This window comes from Wyeomyia smithii, chromosome 2 (genome assembly GCF_029784165.1).
Source record: "Wyeomyia smithii strain HCP4-BCI-WySm-NY-G18 chromosome 2, ASM2978416v1, whole genome shotgun sequence".
Classification (NCBI taxonomy): domain Eukaryota; kingdom Metazoa; phylum Arthropoda; class Insecta; order Diptera; family Culicidae; genus Wyeomyia; species Wyeomyia smithii.
The window spans coordinates 176,487,434-176,509,303 of NC_073695.1; the positions used below are offsets into that span (position 1 = coordinate 176,487,434).

General features: G+C 38.3%; 2 protein-coding genes across 5 annotated transcripts; one reads left to right on the forward strand and one right to left on the reverse strand.

Moving 5' to 3' along the window:
* The first annotated feature begins 6,199 nt into the window (after positions 1 to 6,199).
* Positions 6,200 to 6,948, forward strand: LOC129721882 (uncharacterized). Its single transcript, XM_055674969.1, has 2 exons — positions 6,200 to 6,337; positions 6,400 to 6,948. Exons 1-2 carry the CDS (start codon positions 6,266 to 6,268, stop codon positions 6,757 to 6,759), a joined length of 432 nt encoding a protein of 143 aa, XP_055530944.1. The 5' UTR covers positions 6,200 to 6,265; the 3' UTR covers positions 6,760 to 6,948.
* Positions 6,949 to 7,804: 856 nt separating this feature from the next.
* LOC129721877 (tuberin) lies at positions 7,805 to 21,363 on the reverse strand. Of its 4 annotated transcripts, none has more exons than XM_055674962.1 (6): positions 20,981 to 21,363; positions 20,013 to 20,920; positions 17,550 to 19,933; positions 8,475 to 10,779; positions 8,243 to 8,410; positions 7,805 to 8,189 (listed from the first exon to the last, which is right to left on the reverse strand). In XM_055674962.1, the coding sequence occupies exons 1-6, from the start codon at positions 21,051 to 21,053 to the stop codon at positions 7,956 to 7,958; spliced, it is 6,072 nt and encodes a 2,023-aa protein (XP_055530937.1). In that variant the 5' UTR covers positions 21,054 to 21,363; the 3' UTR covers positions 7,805 to 7,955. The 4 variants fall into 4 exon arrangements, with proteins under 4 accessions (XP_055530937.1, XP_055530936.1, XP_055530935.1 ...); XM_055674961.1 differs by having other exon boundaries at positions 8,475 to 10,782; XM_055674960.1 differs by having other exon boundaries at positions 17,520 to 19,933.
* Positions 21,364 to 21,870: the final 507 nt, after the last annotated feature.

Here is a 21,870-nt window from a genome sequence, read left to right on the forward strand (position 1 = left end):
TCCAGCCAATATGTCATAAGGGTTCTTAATAGTCACAGCTTGAATAAAAATTGAATTAGAAAAGAATATCTTGTATTTACAATTTTTCAACCCTTGTACTGTCTTAGGGATTGTCTCCAACTTAGCGTATCACTAGACCAACTGATTGTTTCAATGTCTGAACTATAGATCATTGCATACAAAAAATAACCTTGTTTTACACTTCCACGGGTTTGTTGACAAGTTGTTAGATTTTTTTTCAATTCTCCGTTTTTTATTGTTTTTTTATTGTGGGAATTAGAATTACTTTGTCCATTGATATGAACTTTTGTAATATATCCCAGTCAATTGCTGTACGTGTCCTTTTGCAAAATACAATGATGTTGAGTGATCAGGTACCTGATCCGACACGCTCCCAGTCAGGTAAAATATAGTTTATGAAGCAAACCTTCCCAGGATTCAAAGACCAAATCTCTTTGGAATGTAAACAGCTACTGCCAACAAATCTTGATCTGTGTTTGAATAATGCACCTCGAATTCTCAGCAGATGTTCCGATGTTTCGCTTTCCATATCACAAAAGCGACAGATATCATCCTGAACCCGGCCAATGTTCTTTAAATTATATTTACTCGGACAGTGCCCCGTTACCAAGCCGGCGTATGTACAAAGAGCTCTTTTGGTGTTATAAATATTCTAGATTGGAAACACTTTTTGACATCCAACCAGTGATGCCACATTTTCATCTGTATTTTGGAGCTCAAAAAATCTTGTCACCTTGGTAAAATTTCAAAAAATCTGTAAAAAAAATCTGCATATGTACTGGACATATCCTTCTCGAAAAAAAAAGGAATTATAGTTTGTTTAACATTTACGACCCCATGAAAACCAAAAAAATCTGTATAAATCTGTAACTCATATGATTCGTACTAATAAATCTGAAGGTTATTCCACTGGAGCTGCTCTTCTAGACATAGAAAAAGCATTCGACAGTGTTTGGCATAAAGGTTTGATAGCTAATAATGTTTAATTTCCGTTTTCCTCTTTGCATCATGAAAATGATACAAAGTTACTTGACTGCCCGCACTGAAGAGTGCGGTCAGTCAAGTAACTTTGTATCATTGTTAACTATTTGAATAGTAAATCTGATAGATTGCCTGTTAGAGCTGGTGTACCTCAAGGAAGTATCTTGGGCCCAGTCTTATATAATATTTTTACTTCTGATCTTCTTGATTCACCACCAGGATGTGAGAAATCTGTTTTGTGACGATACAAAAATTTCCGTTAAAGAAAAAAGCCTTCGTGTCATATTTTTATATTTGCAGAAATGAAAGATTTCTCCTAATGCATCAAAAACACAATTAATTATTTTTCCCCATAAACCAAGAGTTTCTTTACGCAGCACCTTTCGTTCGAAAACCCCAAGGGCGCATTGGTCCTCCACGAGCATAGTCCAGGTTTCGTGGCCGTAGAGGACTACCGGTCTGATCAGTGTTTTGTAGATGGTTAACTTCGTGCGGCGGCGGATTTTATTCGAGTGGAGCGTTTTCCGGAGTCCAAAGTAGGCACGATTTCCTGCCATAAGGCGTCGAACAATTTCTCTGCTGGTGTCGTTGTCAGCAGTCACCAGCAAGCATGGAAATTTTCACTCACTAGCAATATTTCATGCAAATGTGTTCTTTGATTCATCAAGTATCGTTCAATTGTTTCTACTCGGGTACAATTTTTTCATAGAAACGCTGCTGATTGTTTTTCGCTTCTAAGAGTTCTGAATACCATAGACGGAGACTGAATGATTCAAACACGATAGTATTTATTGTATCCAAGTTCACTTGCATTCAACGTTATCGCGAGAATCTTTGAGATTTTATCGCCAGTGATACAAAATTATGAATCCAAATGAACGTTAGATTGCGTTCAACTGTTTGCTTACCAGAGCAAGTAGGTATCATCAATGCTTACGGAAATGGTACCATGGTGCATTAGCATGTGATATTTGAAATCACTAAGAATCATCGCGGTATATCACGGTGAAAGCACGATGTGGAGTAGCCGAATTATGCCTGCAAGCAACCAACATTTGAAAGAATCGCTGCGATCGCTTGAGTGCAATCGTATACGATTCTTTCGTGAAACACTCGCTATATGTTGCTCGCTCCACCGTAAGCAGGCAATACTGAAACAAAATCATCGAAGAAAGCTACCATATATCTCTTTGCTATAAGTTGTCTCTTGCATGCGTGCGAATGTGTAACTTTTAATAACGATGGTTTGCTGGGATTGAAAGCTTATGAATAGCAAGTTCAGAAATGATACCCGAATGATTGTTATGTGACACGATTTTTTCCATCCTTGGTCACCAGTGAGCCCAGGTACACGAACTCGTCTACCACCTCGATTTCATCACCGCTAATATGAATTCGTAGCGGGAGGTTAACACTGTCTTCTCTGAAACCTCTTCCTCTCATGTACTTGGTTTTCGATACGTTTATGGCCGTCCAATTCGTCCGGCTTCAGCCTTCAGTCTGATGTACGTCTCCGTCATCTTTTCAAGGGTTCGTGCTACAATATCAATGTCATCGGCAAAGCCAAAGAGCTGAACAGACCTTCTAAAAATCGTGCCACTCGTGTCGATACCAGCCCTACGTATCACACCTTCCAAAGCGATGTTGAATAGCAAGCACGATCTCTTTTCTCAAACCCACCAATAATCATGTTGTTAAGATGAACGGTGCAATCTTAAAATGGTCTGACCAAGTTAAATATTTAGGGCTAATTTATGATAAAAATCGTACCTTCAAGGAGCACATTGAAAATTTCCAAACAAAGTGTTATAAATATATATATATATATATATATATATATATATATATATATATATATATATATATATATATATATATATATATATATATATATATATATATATATATATATATATATATATATATATATATATATATATATATATATATATATATATATATATATATATTTATAACACTTTGTTTGGAAATTTTCAATGTGCTCCTTGAAGGTACGATTTTTATCATAAATTAGCCCTAAATATTTAACTTGGTCAGACCATTTTAAGATTGCACCGTTCATCTTAACAACATGATTATTGATGGGTTTGAGAAAAGATACTCTCGAGTCCCTTCGAATCTCGAAGAGGGTTACGGCAAGGTGATGGATTATCGTGCTTGCTATTCAACATCGCTTTGGAAGGTGTGATACGTAGGGCTGGTATCGACACGAGTGGCACGATTTTTAGAAGGTCTGTTCAGCTCTTTGGCTTCGCCGATGACATTGATATTGTAGCACGAACCCTTGAAAAGATGACGGAGACGTACATCAGACTGAAGGCTGAAGCCGGACGAATTGGACGGCCATAAACGTATCGAAGACCAAGTACATGAGAGGAAGAGGTTTCAGAGAAGACAGTGTTAACCTCCCGCTACGAATTCATATTAGCGGTGATGAAATCGAGGTGGTAGACGAGTTCGTGTACCTGGGCTCACTGGTGACCAAGGATGGAAAAAATCGTGTCACATAACAATCATTCGGGTATCATTTCTGAACTTGCTATTCATAAGCTTTCAATCCCAGCAAACCATCGTTATTAAAAGTTACACATTCGCACGCATGCAAGAGACAACTTATAGCAAAGAGATATATGGTAGCTTTCTTCGATGATTTTGTTTCAGTATTGCCTGCTTACGGTGGAGCGAGCAACATATAGCGAGTGTTTCACGAAAGAATCGTATACGATTGCACTCAAGCGATCGCAGCGATTCTTTTAAATGTTGGTTGCTTGCAGGCATAATTCGGCTACTCCACATCGTGCTTTCACCGTGATATACCGCGATGATTCTTAGTGATTTCAAATATCACATGCTAATGCACCATGGTACCATTTCCGTAAGCATTGATGATACCTACTTGCTCTGGTAAGCAAACAGTTGAACGCAATCTAACGTTCATTTGGATTCATAATTTTGTATCACTGGCGATAAAATCTCAAAGATTCTCGCGATAACGTTGAATGCAAGTGAACTTGGATACAATAAATACTATCGTGTTTGAATCATTCAGTCTCCTTCTATGGTATTCAGAACTCTTAGAAGCGAAAAACAATCAGCAGCGTTTCTATGAAAAAATTGTACCCGAGTAGAAACAATTGAACGATACTTGATGAATCAAAGAACACATTTGCATGAAATATTGCTAGTGAGTGAAAATTTCCATGCTTGCTGGTGACTGCTGACAACGACACCAGCAGAGAAATTGTTCGACGCCTTATGGCAGGAAATCGTGCCTACTTTGGACTCCGGAAAACGCTCCACTCGAATAAAATCCGCCGCCGCACGAAGTTAACCATCTACAAAACACTGATCAGACCGGTAGTCCTCTACGGCCACGAAACCTGGACTATGCTCGTGGAGGACCAATGCGCCCTTGGGGTTCCAAAGCGATGTTGAATAGCAAGCACGATAATCCATCACCTTGCCGTAACCCTCTTCGAGATTCGAAGGGACTCGAGAGTATCTTTTCTCAAACCCACCAATAATCATGTTGTTAAGATGAACGGTGCAATCTTAAAATGGTCTGACCAAGTTAAATATTTAGGGCTAATTTATGATAAAAATCGTACCTTCAAGGAGCACATTGAAAATTTCCAAACAAAGTGTTATGAATATATATATATATATATATATATATATATATATATATATATATATATATATATATATATATATATATATATATATATATATATATATATATATATATATATATATATATATATATATATATATATATATATATATATAATGTTTGTATCCTCTTATCAACGAAAATTCTAGACTTTGTCTCAAGAATAAACTGTTAATTTACAAACAAATATTTAGACCAGCAATGTTCTATGCAGTCCCCATCTGGACAAGTTGTTGTACAACCAGAAAGAAGATGCTTCAAAGGATTCAGAACAAACTTCTGAAAATGATATTGAAGCGTCCTTGTTGGTTTAGCACGAATGCACTACACAGGCTTACTAATGTGAAAACATTAGAAAATATGTCAAACCAAATTATCAATAAGTTCCGACAATCCTCAATTACAACGATTAGCTCACTTTATAGTCAGTAAGATAGGTGTAAGATTAGATTAAGGTTTAATTTTAAACTCCTTTTTTTCTCTTGACAAGTAGGTTTACAATTTTCCTGCAATTATATTCGCTTAACTGCGGAAGCGATTACAATCTTTTAATGAAATAGAGCTTAAAATATATGTGATAGTGTCGATATGTCAACGTTTGTGGTAGAACACACAATAAAAATTCTGAATTAATATTAGTACATAATTAATTCATCACAACAATTCATGCAAAACCAAGTATAAAATTTTTTGAATAACTTTTATCATTATATCGTATTCTATGGTTGATGCCTCAACACAATCATACGAAATAACGTAGAATCCAGAAAACAAAAAAAAAAATCGAGGATAAGGGGAACAAACCTTGTTTTTTTATAGACTATTCCTGAAGAGCTTGCCAAAATTAACCCATTCCCGCAAAACCGCAAAAAACGAGAAAACACCCAAATTTGTTATAGGACTGTTATGCGAATAGCAGCAGATCAAGTGTTCGAAATGCAGTACGGTATTTCACCCTAGTGAAAAAACCTGCAGCGTACTAAGATACCAGATAGAAAAAATAGAATATTGATAGCAATAAATTGAAAATTTGCTGGTAATCAACGTATCTTGTACGACATATATGAGAGACAGTTTCCATTCTTCTACAGATAAGAGGTTGCTCGGCTCTACTGAATATTACCGTTGTATTCTGCCATGCTCACAAGTAAATGCTGAGCGAACAATATCTTTGATATCGCAAAGTTCTTTATTTTTGATTACTTTGTATTTCATCATGCAACTATTCTTCACTTAGTAGATTTATTGCATCATAAGTGTTTCTTTGAGGAAATATCAAAAAAAATATATTTCACACGTGCACAAGTAATCTTTTTTGAATTTTTGGTCCAACATTAGCACTTCATAAAACTCTCGACTAAGCCCAAAATAGGAACTTACGTACTATCTAATTACAGTAAGTGAATTCATAAATCTCAAGATGTAACAAACTCACTAGAAATCGTAAACATTGAAATTGGCCCGGAACTTTAAGACTATAAAAACAAACGCACTATTATTTTCAGCAAAACAGTGTCTTGAGTTTTACAGTTGAGTTGATCGGTCGAAATACTACAGTGACATTATAGCATGAAGTTCCTAATTCTTTCACTTCTGATATCGTTTGTAGCTGCCGGCAGCATTCCTTATGGGAATGTTCCAGTAAATACCGAAGAGTGTTCGTTTCTAAACAATAATTAACTGAAAAATTTTGCTTTCCACAGGAATGTGCAGGAAAACAACTTGGTGCGAAAGTACATGTTGGTAATGATTGTAGCAAATATGCTATATGCCAACCTGTAGGACTTTCGTTCATTCAATCGTGTCAAGCCGGATTAGTTTACAACATCAATAATGATATTTGCGATTGGCCAGCTAATGTACCAGGATGCGGAGGACGTACGAATACCGTAAATGACAATTACAACTGGGGCCAACAGAACCATAATCCTCAGCAGCAACAGTGGCAATGGCCTACCCAAGAAACCTATTATCCCCAACAATGGAACCAATATCCACAGCAGAATTACTATCCACAACAACAGTATTATCCTCAGTATTGGTATTCAGCCGAAAAGCAATAAATTTGCACATTATTACTGAAATATTCAGTTTTGGCTTTCACATCGGAGACAACACTTCGGATGTCAATTTCCAATTCTATTTCTAATCTTATGTCCAGTCCAAATAGAACATCGGGTTGTTTCGACTATATTTAGGTGAAATAAATTTTAACGGATATGTCTAGGTATCGCTGAAGATTTCATATCGCATTTTGCATATTTTTTTTTCGTAAAGAATACCTTTTTTAGAAGCCCTCAAGTGGCTCGAATGAAGAAAAAAAGTCTTTTGTCGATTAATAGAGGTTTTGCGTGGGATTTTTGGTTGGTAGCGCTAAAATCGGATTTTTTATGAGCATAAAATTACTTTTAGAAAAATTTAAAATTGATAGAATATCATAAGACTGTAAATCCTCAGCAAACTCAAACTCAAAAAAGGCGATCGAAAAAGACGGTTCTTGATTCGAATGTGAGATCACGCTTAATTCTGTTTGCAACCACGAAATCAGCAGTGAGTGACGCTGTTTACTGTTTCGAAAAATGTTCAATTTGTCGGTTCTAATTTATGATTTTTGCCAGCCCTGATAACATCTATTTTAGCTGGAAAACAAATAAAACCAAAGTGAAAATCGGCTCACAACTTGGGCATAATTTTGTAATTGGAGCATCTTCGATCAGCAGCTCATTTATATTGAACCAATTTAATATCTGTGTAAGTGCAATTGCCCACTTATACTAGCGCAAGTAAAAGAGGTCTACATCGACCGAAAGATCGATCAAAAGGAACTGGAAAATATTATGGGTATTCATGTCGAGCTCGTAAACAAATACCCAGCCGTAAAAATACTCACCTCCATTGACGAGTAATGGAAGATACACAGTTTACGGCTGGGTATTCGTATACGAGCTCGATGTGAAGACCCCTATTATTTTCATTCTAGTATTTGCTGAACAAAGTTAAATAAATGTTGAATTTTTTATATCATGTTGTATTAAATTCTTACCGATACTCACCGCCACTCTTAAACTATACATCATCGGATAGAATCACAGTATTCTCGCTCAGTCATTAACTATTTTCAATGTTTATTTTAGCTTTTGTTCTATGAACATATTCCTGTTGGAGCCTACCCATCATGATCGCCAACGATAGTTTGTAGCGTGACTGCTGACTCCTTACAACGACAGGCTCAACCCAGCTCGAAATGCGATTGATTACGCTATTGAGTATACATGGTAAAATCGTCACCACGTGTGGTCGAAGGTGTACTGAGATCTTGAGCCGATCCAACACTTCCGCCAGCAGACCGGCTACCACTTCCAGGTTGGTCATGTGACTCGAAGCCTTTCATTTTTGCACGTATATTTTTAATTTTTCGCAACCGCTCCAACCAGTTTGATGCGTACGGGTTCTGGTTTTTCGTTTTCAATGATTGCGAAACCATTGACGCCAGCTATAAAAAAAGTGTTAGTTTAAGAACGGAACGGAATTTTGTTCAATACTTACATTGGCGTGTAGCGCCATCTGTCGAGCGAGTAGAGGTGCGCTTGAGTCGGATACAACTTTTGGCTTGCTACACACGTGCTGGGATATATCGGTTTTAGCGAGTACAAAGACACGGTTGCTTTCCAGTTCCATTGGCTCGATGACAACACATGCATAGTTGAATTGCGCCTTTAAATGATAAACAATAATTTTTTTGAGAGCCTTCACCTATTGAAGTTGAACGCGAATTTACCTTGATAGTTTTCAGATCGTACTCCTCTCCACTCTCGTTGTACACAATGGACACAAAGTCGTTTCCGATGTGCTTTTTCTTCTCATTACAATTCGGATCGTGCTTGTGGTTTGGCATTAGAGTTGCTACATGGAACGTCACCTGGACTATATCGTCCTGCCAGATGTAAGTAAAGTTGCCGTCTTTTCCACTGCACTCTAAATCGATAAAAAAATTGTGCTCTTTGGCTTCCTTTATTGCAACCAGTGTACCCAGTTTTTGAAGGAACTTCGCATATCGCAAACTGCCGTAGCGATTTTTCAGTATGTCTGTTTCGCAGCCAACCTGACCTGCCCCAACGTACAGAACACCTATCTTGTGCTTTTCAAAGGGTGCAATCAAATCGAGCAGATGTATCGATTTATCACTCGTTTCTTTGTCCATGAGAATTGGTTTATCCGTTGAGTTGAATTGACCGCTATGGTACAATTGAAGAAAAACGAAACTAGGACTAATGACCGATCGAGAGGCTGCACCGCCGCTGGATTGTTCTCCACGGAACCTAGCAGCGTTAGTATTTTTGTTCAGTCCCCATTTTAGATTATCTCTACTGTAATGTTCACGAGCGACGGAAATGGTTTTCGATCGACCTCTGGGAATATCATTCTCGTTGGAATGCATCCCACCTCCGGACATCGCAGTGAATGAAGGTGAGGCTGTGCCAGAGCTTGAATGAAGCTTACCGTTTATAGGATTTCGAGCCAATAGGCGAGGCGATAAAGGAGCCGGAGATTGAGGCGGTTTAGTAGTTACCTTTTCCATGGGAAGTTTAAGATTCAATGAGGTTGATGATAAAGTTTGAACGATTGGTTGCGTCATTGCAGGAGACGCAATTGCTTCAGTTGAAGAGCTGGTAGGCTCCATTCGGGAGGAGATAGCATCGTCCGCTGAATGTTGTTTTCTTGGAATTACCGTACTAGTATTCTCTGATCCGGATGACTCAGGTAGTGATGCCGAAGGGTGCAGCGTTGCACCCGAAGTAGTAAAATCGGCTTGCTGCTTAACATTACCCGACGCACGGACTGTAAGACTTTCGTTCGATTCACTTGAAACTGTTGTTTTTGGCCCACTGGGTGGAGTACATCCTGCGATTTCTTCAGGAATAGCCTCACAACTAACACCTTTTCCGTAGTTCTTTTTCTTTTGTTGTCCCTCACTTTCTGGAACTGATTCAAAGCTTTCTATTGCCTGCACTGCTGGGCCAGCGGAAACATCCTTGGTCGCTTTACTTATAAATTGTCCTTTCCAGTTAGAAGTCATTTCAGGACTTGAATTCACCCTTCGAACTGGATTTCGTGATCTTCCCTCAGGTCCGTCGAATTCGACATCAGGATCGTCTTCTTCATCTTTCTGCTCTACAGGCTCATCCGTATCATCATTTTTACTCGGCCGAGGAATATCAATTGGTCCGGTACTTGACACCCGATCAGCTCCCAATTCGCCGGACATATCTTCCTCTCCCACATCACTACATTCATCTTCTTTTTTTCGAATCTCAAACACCTCGTCAGATATAGATACTTTCGCTTTCGGAACAGAAGGGTTGGATTGTCCAGATTGCACTGAATTGACAATCAGATCGGCTTCCTCGTTAAACAAACTAGCTGTCGAAACTCCCGCAGTAACTGGGATACTTAAATTCCCGTTGGACGGATTCCGTCCAATTTTCCCTAGGAAATCAACACCCACTATGCCACCACCCAAACTAGGAATAAACAGGGCTGTCAGATCCTGCAGTGGAAATTCCCCCATGGCAGAATCATAAATGAGTTGGTTTTGTACCCGCATCATCCAAGATAATACACCAGTTGGACGGCGAATGCAAATTTCGGCCCATCCTGTACACGAACAAGCACAAAGTTGAATTGGTTTGTCCATCAGGCCAGCAGCTGCCGAAACACCACTACCACCGACTCCCCCAACAGTCACGCCAGCCTGTTGCTGGGATTGTTGTTGGTGCTGCGGTAGTATCAACTTATTGCCAAGCGTTGTTATCAATGCGGATTCTGATCGAGCGACAGCTAAATTCGTTTGCGGCTGCTGATGATCTGTGCTAGCTGTGGACGTCGCATGATCGGCGATTACATCTGGGTTACTGCCACGTCGGGACAACGTCTCTAAGGAACCCGATGAGTATCCTTCCTGAGATCCTTGGCGGAAGAAACGGTTGTTTGCGACAGTCGTTGATGCCACATGAGGAAAAGGTGTCGCGGCCGTCGAGGAAGATGTCGAACTTGTCAGTTCTGTACTGTCCGATTCGTTTGCACTGCTTAGAATGGGAGGGAATTAGTTATTAGCTTTTAAGGGGAGAGGTAATTTATAAGTTCATGGTTAGTATTGCATGAAAGATGACAAGATAAGTATGCCAATACTATCCAGTTTTGAGCAACAACTAAACGATCTCAACAGAAAGAACCGTACGAGCGTTTACCATGCTAGAGTATGCTAATAGGTACATTTTTCTGTGTTGTTAAGTTAGTACAACGTTTTACTTCAAAAATGAAAGGTGATTACGCTAAAAGGCAAGTTTTCAAGCGCTCAAGTTTTTCTTCTTAGTAGAGTTCAACTATTAAAACTACAATAAGCTATTGAAAAAAAAAAACGCAACGTTTTTAACCTTTTTCACCAGTTACATGTTCTCTGACCTAATATTTCGCACAACTGTAATGTGTTTGTTAAATGATATCTTTTGAAATCAACGCTATGAATAGTTTAGACACTATCAAAAAAAGTTCAATCAGAAAAATAAATTTCAATCACTTGAAGTACTTGACGGTAGTTATGTGAAAAGAAAAGTTAGAGAGGTTGTATATGAGACAATACCGTCAGTTTAACGTAGAATTACGAGAGCCAGTCGTATGTCAATGTATTTCTTGCGATAGGTTAGGGAATACATTCTATTGGGATTAATCAATTCGCTGCCGATCATTCAAAAATATCAGGATTATAACAAATCTTGATATTTTGTTACGAACTTTTGTATCAACTTGTGTTCTAAACTTGGTCTCGTTAAAAGTTAAAATATCAAAATTGCTATCAAAATTACTTACTGATTGTTACAAATTATAGCAAGTTTTGTAAGGTTTTTGGCAGAAAAAGATCAGAACTAGTTAAAACGTGACAAATTTTGTTAAAGATATGCTTTAAAAAACACACTTTAAAACATTCAAGTGTATGATAACAGAATTTGATGTAATTTTGTATCGTTCTGACATATCAAGAATATAACAGGCTTTGTTTGTATTACAGTTCAGATATAGATTTGGCTTTGTATTACAGTTCAGATATATTTGCGTTACCCGTTTGTTATAATCTTTTGATCGGGCGCCTCAATTTTTGGCCTCTATGCATAATCATGATTACGGAAATATCCATGTTATGTGGTATTTGGTCATTTAGAGATGTTTTCCGGGAACCAGAAGTCGCTATTTTAAACTTCAATAGGCGTCTGAGATCGATTTCCGGTCGCTGGGCATCAGCTTGTTTCCGGAAATACCCATATTGGACGGTATTTAGCCTCCTTTTCCAGCTCGGACCGGTCAAAATCTGCGTTCGAAACAAGTCTCTACAATGCTCAATAGTACAATAGTTTGAACCACAAAATCATAATTTTGCGCATTTTGGTGAACGCGTAGCTAATTTTCCAATAGTTTGCTGAAAGCATGAAAAATTCGTTTGAAACTGACTTAAACTGAGTTTAAAGCATTTGGAATTGGACAATTTTTGTGACGCTCTTAATAATATGTATATTTTTAATTTACACCCTCAGTTCGATTAGCCACGAGAGAACACTCTTTGTATCAGCTTGTTAGCAGATCCTAAATTTGTTCTAGTCTGGCGCGAAGCCATTCGCGACCTATTGACTGTGATAATTCCTGTGAGAGTAGGTTAAGTTGAAACATTTTATTTATTGCAAATTATCTATACTTTCCACTATCTTCCATACCTTATTATCTCTGCTCACTATTCTTTCCTACTTGAACTTATATCTCCATCTTCACTTAACTTTTGACCTTAATTTCCTAATTTTATTCTCCAGCTCACACTATAATTTTTTTTAACTTCTGCTTTCTCTCTCCAATATGGGTCGAATTCGCTCTGATGGAGTTACGGTGCTGCCACCTTCAATTTGTTTACTCTCTGGGTGCAGGGGATAGGAATTTCTTCAAGGGTGAAATTTCCCTAAAATTCGCATACGGGCAGTTCAATGTGTGTGAAGGAGATGATTTAATTCCGTCAGGGCGAATTCTTCCTATCCCAATCGGGCCCAAGTGACGTTTACATGTTCTCTTCCTGTTTCTCAGTGCCTCTTTCTCGCCTAGTGTTGCCAAGTGTATCATTCTCGCCCAATCTGGGGGCTGTTCGCAACACCCTCTGTCAGAGTGTTGATGTAATTCTGTATCAAAATTCAAATTGAAACAGTCATCAGTTCCATTTGAAATGACGCGATGAACACCAAACGGAAAAGAAAGAAAAAAGTAAAAGTATTCGATGACAGTATTCGAAAGGAATCAAATGAAAATGAAACTGTTCGAATCAAAGTGGCAGCGCGAAATATTCAGTTTCATTATTTTGTTTTGAGCATAAAGAGCCCTGGTTGCATCACTTATCAAGGTGAATCCTGATCCAACGTTCACCCTTCCTTTCTAAAACCTCCTTTCTGTGATCTTTTTGGAAATGCAGTGCTATACACGGTATCCAAACAGCAAAAGTCACGCTAACATTTTCCCTTCCTTCTTCCCACCTGATTACAAGGACGTGGAGTGAGCAATTAGTCAAGCTAAGCTAAGCTTTGATTCAAATGATGTGTTTATGGACCTTACTAGTTGAACGTTCCCGGCGATGCTCGGGATCAAAAGTTTCAAAGATAGATTTTTTTATATTTCATTGCTGCATTAGCTCAACTCACTTCAAAAATATAATTCACATCTTATACTTATATCATCACTTCAAGTAGGGTTTCGAACGTTTTCGTCAGTGGTTTCCTTCGGGCCTTTTTTGCATAAGATCGCTGCAAAAAAACTACCGAAGAAAACCACTGACGAAGACGTTCGATACCCTACTTCAATATTCTGAGAACGCGCAGAACGGAAATACCCATATTGGATTGTTTTTTTTTCTGATTTTGGGCTGATTTACAGAAACTGGAAGTCACCATTTTGGATTTCAAAATGACGTATGGAGTTCCACTTTCGAAAGTATTGAAATTGTTGGCCAAATATCACTTTAGAAGTCATAAATTTGCATGTTTCACGTAGTTTTGTGAATAATATCTTAAATTTAGTAATCAGATACTTGTTATTTTTCTTCAAATGTCTTTTCTGAACGTTAACAAACATTTTAATGAAAAAAAACATGTGTCATCGCTATAAAATGACGTATGGAGTTCCACTTTCGGAAGTGTTGAAATTGTTGGCCAAATATCACTTAAGGTTATTTTCCTGAAACCGGAAATCGCCATTTTTTAATCCACAAAACTTCGTAGAAAATAAGAAAATAAAAGATTTTTAATGCTTAAGCTGCCTCTTAATCGATATTCAAACAAATGAATCGTAACCTTTCCTCCAGCTAAATGTCCCAAGAGTTTTTTTTTTCTTCATCTATAAGTCCCAAGAGTTCTAGTTTGGATTAACGTAAAAAAAGTAAAACAGTAAAATTAAGAGCAGAATGACCTTCTGGTTAAAAGTTCTCTAATAAAAATCAAATTCAAATTCAATAGTACAGAAGTAAATCGAATGCCGTAATATGTAACTATTCACAAAACTACGAAAACATCAGAAATGTAAAGGTTTATGCTAGAGACATGGGTTATTCTGCAAAAAAAAAAATGTAGATGTTGTAAGAACAACGAACATTTTATTGCAAAAAAAAAAACAAATCATTGAATTTTGATTCAGAGGCGAATTGCGCATGAAAAGTCAAAATTTTGCATGTAATCGTATAAAACGTATAAATTTGAAAAATATTTTTAGGTGATTTTCTGTATTCTGTATGCTGTATGTGGTCCTCGTGGCTCTGTGGTTAGCGATGTCGATTGGCTCCCACACGGTTGTGATATCGGGTTCGATCCCCGATCATGTCGAGAATCTTTTCGAGCTGCAATTTTTTTCGACTCAGCTCTGGGGTACGATGTATCGTTGTTCTTATCCTACAACATGCGAAATGTGCTAAAACAATATCGATAACGAATTTTCTCAACTAATCTGGTTGATCGAGAACGGTATTAGAAGGCTGCAATATTGTTGTGTTGTATACAGAAAATCATCTTCAAACATACATTTTATATTTTAACATAAACAAACATTTTAATGAAAAAAGAATCACATGTCATCGCTTTAAATTTCGATTTAGAGGCAAATTCAGCATAAAAAGTCATAATTTTGCATGCTTCACGTAGTTTTGTGAATAATATCTCAAGTTTTAGCAATCAGATACTTTTCATTTTTCCTCAAATGTCTTTCCTGAACGTTAACAAACATTTAAATGAAAAAAGAATCACATGTCATCGCTTTAAATTTTGATTTAGAGGTAAATTTGGCAGGAAAAGTCATAAATTTGCATGTTTCACGCAGTTTTGTGAATAATATCTCAAGTTTTAGTAATCATATACTTTTTATTTTTCCTCAAATGTCTTTCCTGAACGTTAACAAACAAAAGTAGTCAAAATTACAAGATTCCTCATGGCTTTCGATGTTTCCGAGAGGAGACAGATTCAGGCAACCGATTAAACGTATATACACAAACAAAACAATAGATTTTTAGACAGAAAAGCCTTAAGTCCCGTTGCCGCAAAACACTAGCGCATTGACCGGTTGCCAGCTAAAATGTTGTTTTTGATAATTTCTGTGACCGTTCGCGCACTATCAAAGCAGAAAGAGGTGCAAAATATCATGTAATTATACTGTGAAAGACACGCTAAAGAAATTTTTCAATTATTATATAACTTGGTAGTAAAACTACGGTGGGCGGTCTTACCCAGCAGAGCGGTCTTACCCTGTTTACCCCTATCGGTTCTGAAGCAGTTCAACATGAAGCGATGGAAACCAGTAGAAAAACCGATGAACAGCAGCTAGCAGCATAGTTAAAATACGAGCCCGAAAGATGACAATGAATCCTCTTCTATGAAAGAGATTCCAGGAATCCATCGGATGTCTTGTGTGTTTGGGGCAGAATACTTGGCCGAATATTTTTTGCGGTGTACATTCTTAGCAGCTTTAATAACAATCCCGAGGTCAAACATTGGAACGCGGTGAAGCATGTTTTGCGTTACCCACGTAGAACCTCCACCAGCGTAATCGGTTATTGCGATTCTGACTGGGGATCAGATCTAGACAAGAGGAAGAATTCAATGACAACGTCTTCATGGCACAGGGCGGTGGATTTGCGAGAAGCAATCGAAAGGGTACTATCAACGTGTGAAGCGGAATATGTACATACATATTCGTTTCGACTGCCGTACAGGAAGCATCTTGGTGGCGTGGCCCGTTACCATTTTTCAATGGTGATAGCGATGAGGCGATTGAGATCCGATGCGACAACCAAAACTGCATTGCGAACGCGATAACAGACGCTCTCCGCCGTGATATGGCAAACCTGACCTTGAGGAGGAGTGTTGAACACGTTGTTCCTATTCTAACCACTATCGAAAACAAACGTCATAACTAACCTTGCTATAATACAAGCAAATAAAAGTAAGCTCTCTAGTTTACTGCAATTGATTCAGCAGGTTAACTAAGCTGTAGCTTTTTTATTGTAAAAAAAGGGTCAATTTACATGTATTAGTGTTTGACCAGTTCGTAATCATGAAAGTGCAGTTAAATTTCTGGGTGCAGCCATGTAAATGGTACACCAATATTTATGACGCGATAATAATAAAGGTTCCACCTTTTACCACTACAAAGATTGGCAATAGACGATTTATCTATTAGTTAATTAGTTTATAACAATAAAAATTCAAATCAGGCAAAAAGTAAACCGATTTAACAATACAAAATCCTTTCGTAATATTCCAATGCTTAACAACGAGAAAAAATTGATTATAATACTATTATTTGGGACACTTCAAATGGTTTCCCACACGATCAAATGTAAAATCACTGAAAATAGTTCATTCAGTTCTATCAATAAAGCAGCCCTGTATGCAGTATTTGCAACAAGGTTGTGCGAAATTTCGAGGTTTCCGAAACTGAACGAAGTTTTTCTCGAAATTCTTCAAAAAATGACTAAAACTTATAAATTTTGAGTTAATCTTTCGATTGATTCATATTTAAACAGAAGGCTTAAGGATATTTAAAGTTTATTTAAGTGGAAAATTTTCAAGAAAATTCCGGAAATCAGGAAAATTATAGTAAACTATAGGTTTATTAAAACTTTATACGGTCAAAGCTTTGAAGCATTTCCGCACCTCAAGCAAGTTTAAAACTGCAAAATATTGGATCAGGAATCATAATTTGTATCCATTTATTAAAAAACTTGTTCTCAATTTCGGTTAATTTCGTGAAACTCGAATTTTTTTCGCGAAATTCGCACACCCTAAATTTGCAATTCCAAAACGCTTCATCGTTCGCAACAATAACTTCTTAGACATCCTTCCAAAAGCGCGTTTTAATTAGAGACACCACACAATTATTTTCTGCTGACTGATACCAAAAAGTAACACAAATTTGAGTGTTATTTTGATGATAAACTGTTCAGTTTGGAAATAGCCTACCTGTGACATTAAAGTAATTTAAAAGTTGATTTTTCGTAACAACATAATATCTAGTGCCAATAAGCCAAAAATTAAAGGCTTATCAGTTTCAATTCAATTACTATTTTATACAACAGATATTCCACAATAACATTTAGACCTAGCTAAAATATTTTTAAATATTGTTGCTCAATCCTTGGAAGGTTAATTTCTAAAACTAACAAAAACTATACATATAAATTTAAAAATTTCAATGTTAGTCAACGAAAAATAAAACATGCACCCTAACCACTTAAAACTAGAAACCAACTCCTTACCTACTATGTTGCAAACTTGCTTTGGTATACCTTTTGTTGATTGGTTGATTTTCGGCGGCAGTGACAGTGCTGCTACCCGGGACTACGACGCCCGAGTCCTTATTGGAGGCAAAGCTGGATTCAGGGGACATCGGTGGCAAACCGGTGCTAACAGTGCTCGGTTCGGATTTGGTGCTGTGCTCTTTGCACATCTGATAACAACGATCGCACAATCCATTACGCAACGGTACCGCTGAACAACCGCTGGTGGTGATTGTGATTAGATTGTGACCCACTAGCCAGGTGTTGGATTGACCTCCTCTAAGGAGAAATTCAGCAGCCGGGCTCCTTTTCGACATTCCCCCACATGGTGAAAACGTATGGTTGGCCATAAAGTCAATGCAAGTTTCAGCCAACTCAGAGTGAAAGATGTAAAGATCATTGTTTGGCTTTGAAGAACGCTGAGAGGATTGTTGTTGTATCGAATTACGATCGCCCGCACCTCTACGCTTCGAGCTTTGTTCGGTTAAGCTTGAACTACGTTTGCGATTCGATGAATCTTCATTGATTTGAGAAAAATCAGCTCGTGGTTTTGAAACATCCTGAAAGGGGGTGTGAATGTACGATTCAAGACCTTTCACAATGTAGTCGACAAGATTTTTACGCATTGGCAATCGACATTTAAGGAACCAACCAGCAATGACGTGGTGAGCCAGTGATACGGTATAGTGATCGTAACGATATGGGTTTGTGTACGGAAAGGACATGGCCACTACGTACATGTGCTCCAAAACACGGAGATTTGCGATTCGATCATTCGGTAGATGGCTTAGTGTGGAGAGAAACTCCAGCACCGGAATTGCGACAGTCGTTGTATTGGCCATTTTGCTCAGTTCAAACAAGACATCGGTTAACTTCGAAACCAAAGGATCTGGCATTTCGAGCAGCAGAACCGTTAATGTCTGAATGCAAACCTGCGGTCTTCTTGAGATTAATCCCTGTTTGAGGGCCTCGATAATACTCTTTTTCGTTGAAAACTCCAAATGTTGGTGATACGTAGCAAGACTGGCCAATGCTGGTAGAACTAAGTCCTGAATGTCGGATTGAGTTGGTTTGTGTGGGTAAAAGAAATGTTTCTCCACTAGCGACGTTCGGTCATTGTAAATTCTAAACAATGTTTTGGCCAATGAATCCACATCGTTGCCTTGTATTAAGGCTTTATTTTCCATGATGTTCGGAAGTTCACTAAGAACCTGCTGAATGACCTGCCAATCTCTTTCCTCATTAAGACAGATTACGATAATTTGACAACCGCGCTTGATGGAAATTGTTGTCAAATTACTAGCAGCGGCCACTTCATTAGCCTTCACAGCATCTTGTTGCGTTAGATTCAACTGACTGTTAGACGGAGCTTGTTGAGACCCGCTGGATATCTGCTGTGGCTGCATGCTTTGATGCTGGTATGGCCCCTCAATTCCCAAATAATAGCTGAACCGTATCTTGTTTGCGTTGACAGGATCGGGATAACCTACATGAAATGAAGCATTTGCTCGCGCTTTCATCATCCAAGAAAAGATTTTCATTCTTACAATATTCACATTCTGAAACACAACCGGATTTTCGTAATGAGCTTCCATTGCACGCATAAGCAAATGGTATGTTTTAATCGCATGTGTTGACGGTAGACGGTAAAGTTTAACACCGAAAATTCGAATCAGTCCATCAACAAGTACTATAATATCCTCTACATCTCTGACTGAGTTTATAATAGTTTTAACGTGTAAATCATAGGGGCGTTGTAACATTTTACCAACGATTTCAAGTAGCTCGAAGCATCGCTTGGTGTCGCAGTGTAATATAAACTCAATCAATGCTTTTGCAACGGCGGTTCTTACTTCTAGATCGGTTTCGTGAACCACACCTGCAAAATGTACCATTACAATACGCTCCAAGATTTCCTCCTCGTATGCTGCCCGGTTCAATTGCATAACTCGGACCAAAGCCTGAACAGCATACACACGAATCATCGTGTTTTTCATCTTATAGAAACGGTCCATAAAAGAACAGAGCTCCAGCAACCACTGGGGCCGTGTAGCCGAAATCTTCATTGTCATGTACTCGATCAGTCTTTTTACTGAGCATTCTGGACGCTCGTTAGACACCTTCTCGATTAATCCGTAGATTTTCTCCGGGTCGGCGTTAATGTCGTTTCGCTGAAGCAGCTCCTCTATCAGATCCAGCGTCTCGTGAAAGTGCTTCACCACATTATTCTCGAGCGGTAGTTTGTGTTTGGATAAATTGTACGAGATCTCGGTCATAATGTCACAAATTATATCCCACGTTGGTTCATTCAGCTCTGCGCCACTTTTCTGAATTAACCGGTGTATGCTGAGAATGACTTCGTAGGTCACAACCACATGCTCACTTTTTAGTGCCTATGAGAAAAGAAGACGATGGGATTAGAGCTCCAACAGGATATTACTCGACTTCTTAATATATGGTAAATATACTTACATTCCAAAAACTGTTCAGAACAATCGACGGTGAACAGTTCAATATCGGTACCGGGCACCCGCTTACACCCCACAGTCCTACGTTGGTGTGAAATATAGCACCCCGCAGCAGTGCCTCATCCGGATAGAACGTTTTATCGTTTAAAATATTACACATCGTCAATAGAGTCGCGTGGCCCAACGCAGTTCCGAAAAGATTCTTCATAATTTTCCACGAGGTCTGACAGTACGCTTCTCGGTTTACCGTCCGGCAAAGAATAACGATAAACAGCGTCAGCGTTTCGTTCGGTATGATGGCATAACATATGAAGCAGTCCAACACCGACAAACATAGTAAAATGGTCTGAGTATCTTCCACCTTACACGTAATGTCGAATATATAGTTCACCACTCCAACCAGAAAATTTTTCTCCAAGCTAGCGGCATTGTACTTCACTAGATTTACGATCAAATCCAACAGTGGAACAATAAGCCCAGCCTGATCAATTTGAGGGATCCACGAAACCAAAAAAGAACCAATCTCCTTTTCAAAATATTGAATGTTTTTCCCATTCTCAGTAAGACTTTTCAGCATTTCCAAACGATAAGCGATATCTTCGGGTTCTTCATGCGACACAATCACACGAAAAAATTGTGCCCTCATAAGTTTCAAATTGTCGTACTGTCCTTGAATCAGCTTGCAGTAAAAACTTAGGGCAACATGGCGCTGCTCGGTAGATTTATTGGCCACTATCAAATCTTTCGTTAACTGCCATAATAGCTGAACAGAGTCCGCTTCCAGCCGGTACTTGATTACATCTTCACTAAAATCTTTCAACGCTTTGCACCGTTGGCCTACTGGAGTTTCGGGCTGAAGCTCTCGTTCTAATTCCGGCGATATAGGAAAATAGTTTCTGTCGCGGTGGGTAGCTAACACCAAAAAGAAAAAAACGTAAAACCTAAACACGAGCAGTATATAACATTTCTTACCTCCGCTAGATCTTGAGATGCGAAAAAATTGTTTCAACTTATTCAAGGTGTTCTCCTTGTCCTTCGTGCTCATTTTTCCGAACTAAAATTGCTTACTTTCATGCGGAAGAGATAATCCGGAGGAAATGCAGGAGGTTGAAAATTAACATGGAGGCAATTGCTAATCCTAATAGCGGTCAGTTCATTTTAGATAAAAACGCGGAAGAATGAAAATTTTCTCAGCAAACTGTCCTTTAACCGATACTAATAACAGAATATTTACGTAAAGTATCATGTAATGAAATCACTCGATTTTACTTCTAGGGAAAAACTAAGAAAAAATACGCAAACTTGACTTGCGATGGAAATTGTGGAAAATTTTGTTAATTTGACAGTAGATAGACGGTGAAAATTGCACAGCTGATCGTTTGGCAAGTAAACGAAACAAACGATACTTGTTGACACTTGAGCAGAGATGCCATATGTTTTGGGAGAAATGTATTATGCAACTGCTCGAAATCCCAGTACAGTAATGATTCGCTCGTTATACCCCGTTCACACTACACCGCATATCACCTGATATCAGGCGATTCGTGCTATCGAGGCCATATCACCATCCATATTACCTGATATCCCATACAAACGAGCTGTCAACGGATATCACCTCGGTTACATGCTATCGCGGATATCATGTTCGAATCACGGGAATGGCATCGCTGTCAGCTACCATACATTTGACGCGTTACCAACATCACTGGCACTGGCACCCGAAAAATGGGCAGTTTACCCTTATCTTATGTTGATTCGGGCAAACCGGCCAAATGTTGACTGCAATTATTAATAGCATATCAGACAGTTTTGAGCAATTTCTTAAGGTTTTCACATGGTATGTGATATTCTAAGTGATATTT

Excerpts from the sequence above, each read along its gene's own strand:
- LOC129721877 (XM_055674958.1), bottom strand. The coding sequence starts at position 21,053 with ATGAGCACGAAGGACAAGGAGAACACCTTGAATAAGTTGAAACAATTT. Across the intron at positions 19,934-20,012 it reads TTCTGAACAGTTTTTGGAAT|GCACTAAAAAGTGAGCATGT; the intron begins GTAAGTATATTT and ends CTTTTCTCATAG. Across the intron at positions 8,190-8,242 it reads AGATGGCGCTACACGCCAAT|CTGGCGTCAATGGTTTCGCA; the intron begins GTAAGTATTGAA and ends CTTTTTTTATAG.
- LOC129721882 (XM_055674969.1), top strand. The coding sequence starts at position 6,266 with ATGAAGTTCCTAATTCTTTCACTTCTGATATCGTTTGTAGCTGCCGGC. Across the intron at positions 6,338-6,399 it reads TTCCTTATGGGAATGTTCCA|GAATGTGCAGGAAAACAACT; the intron begins GTAAATACCGAA and ends TGCTTTCCACAG.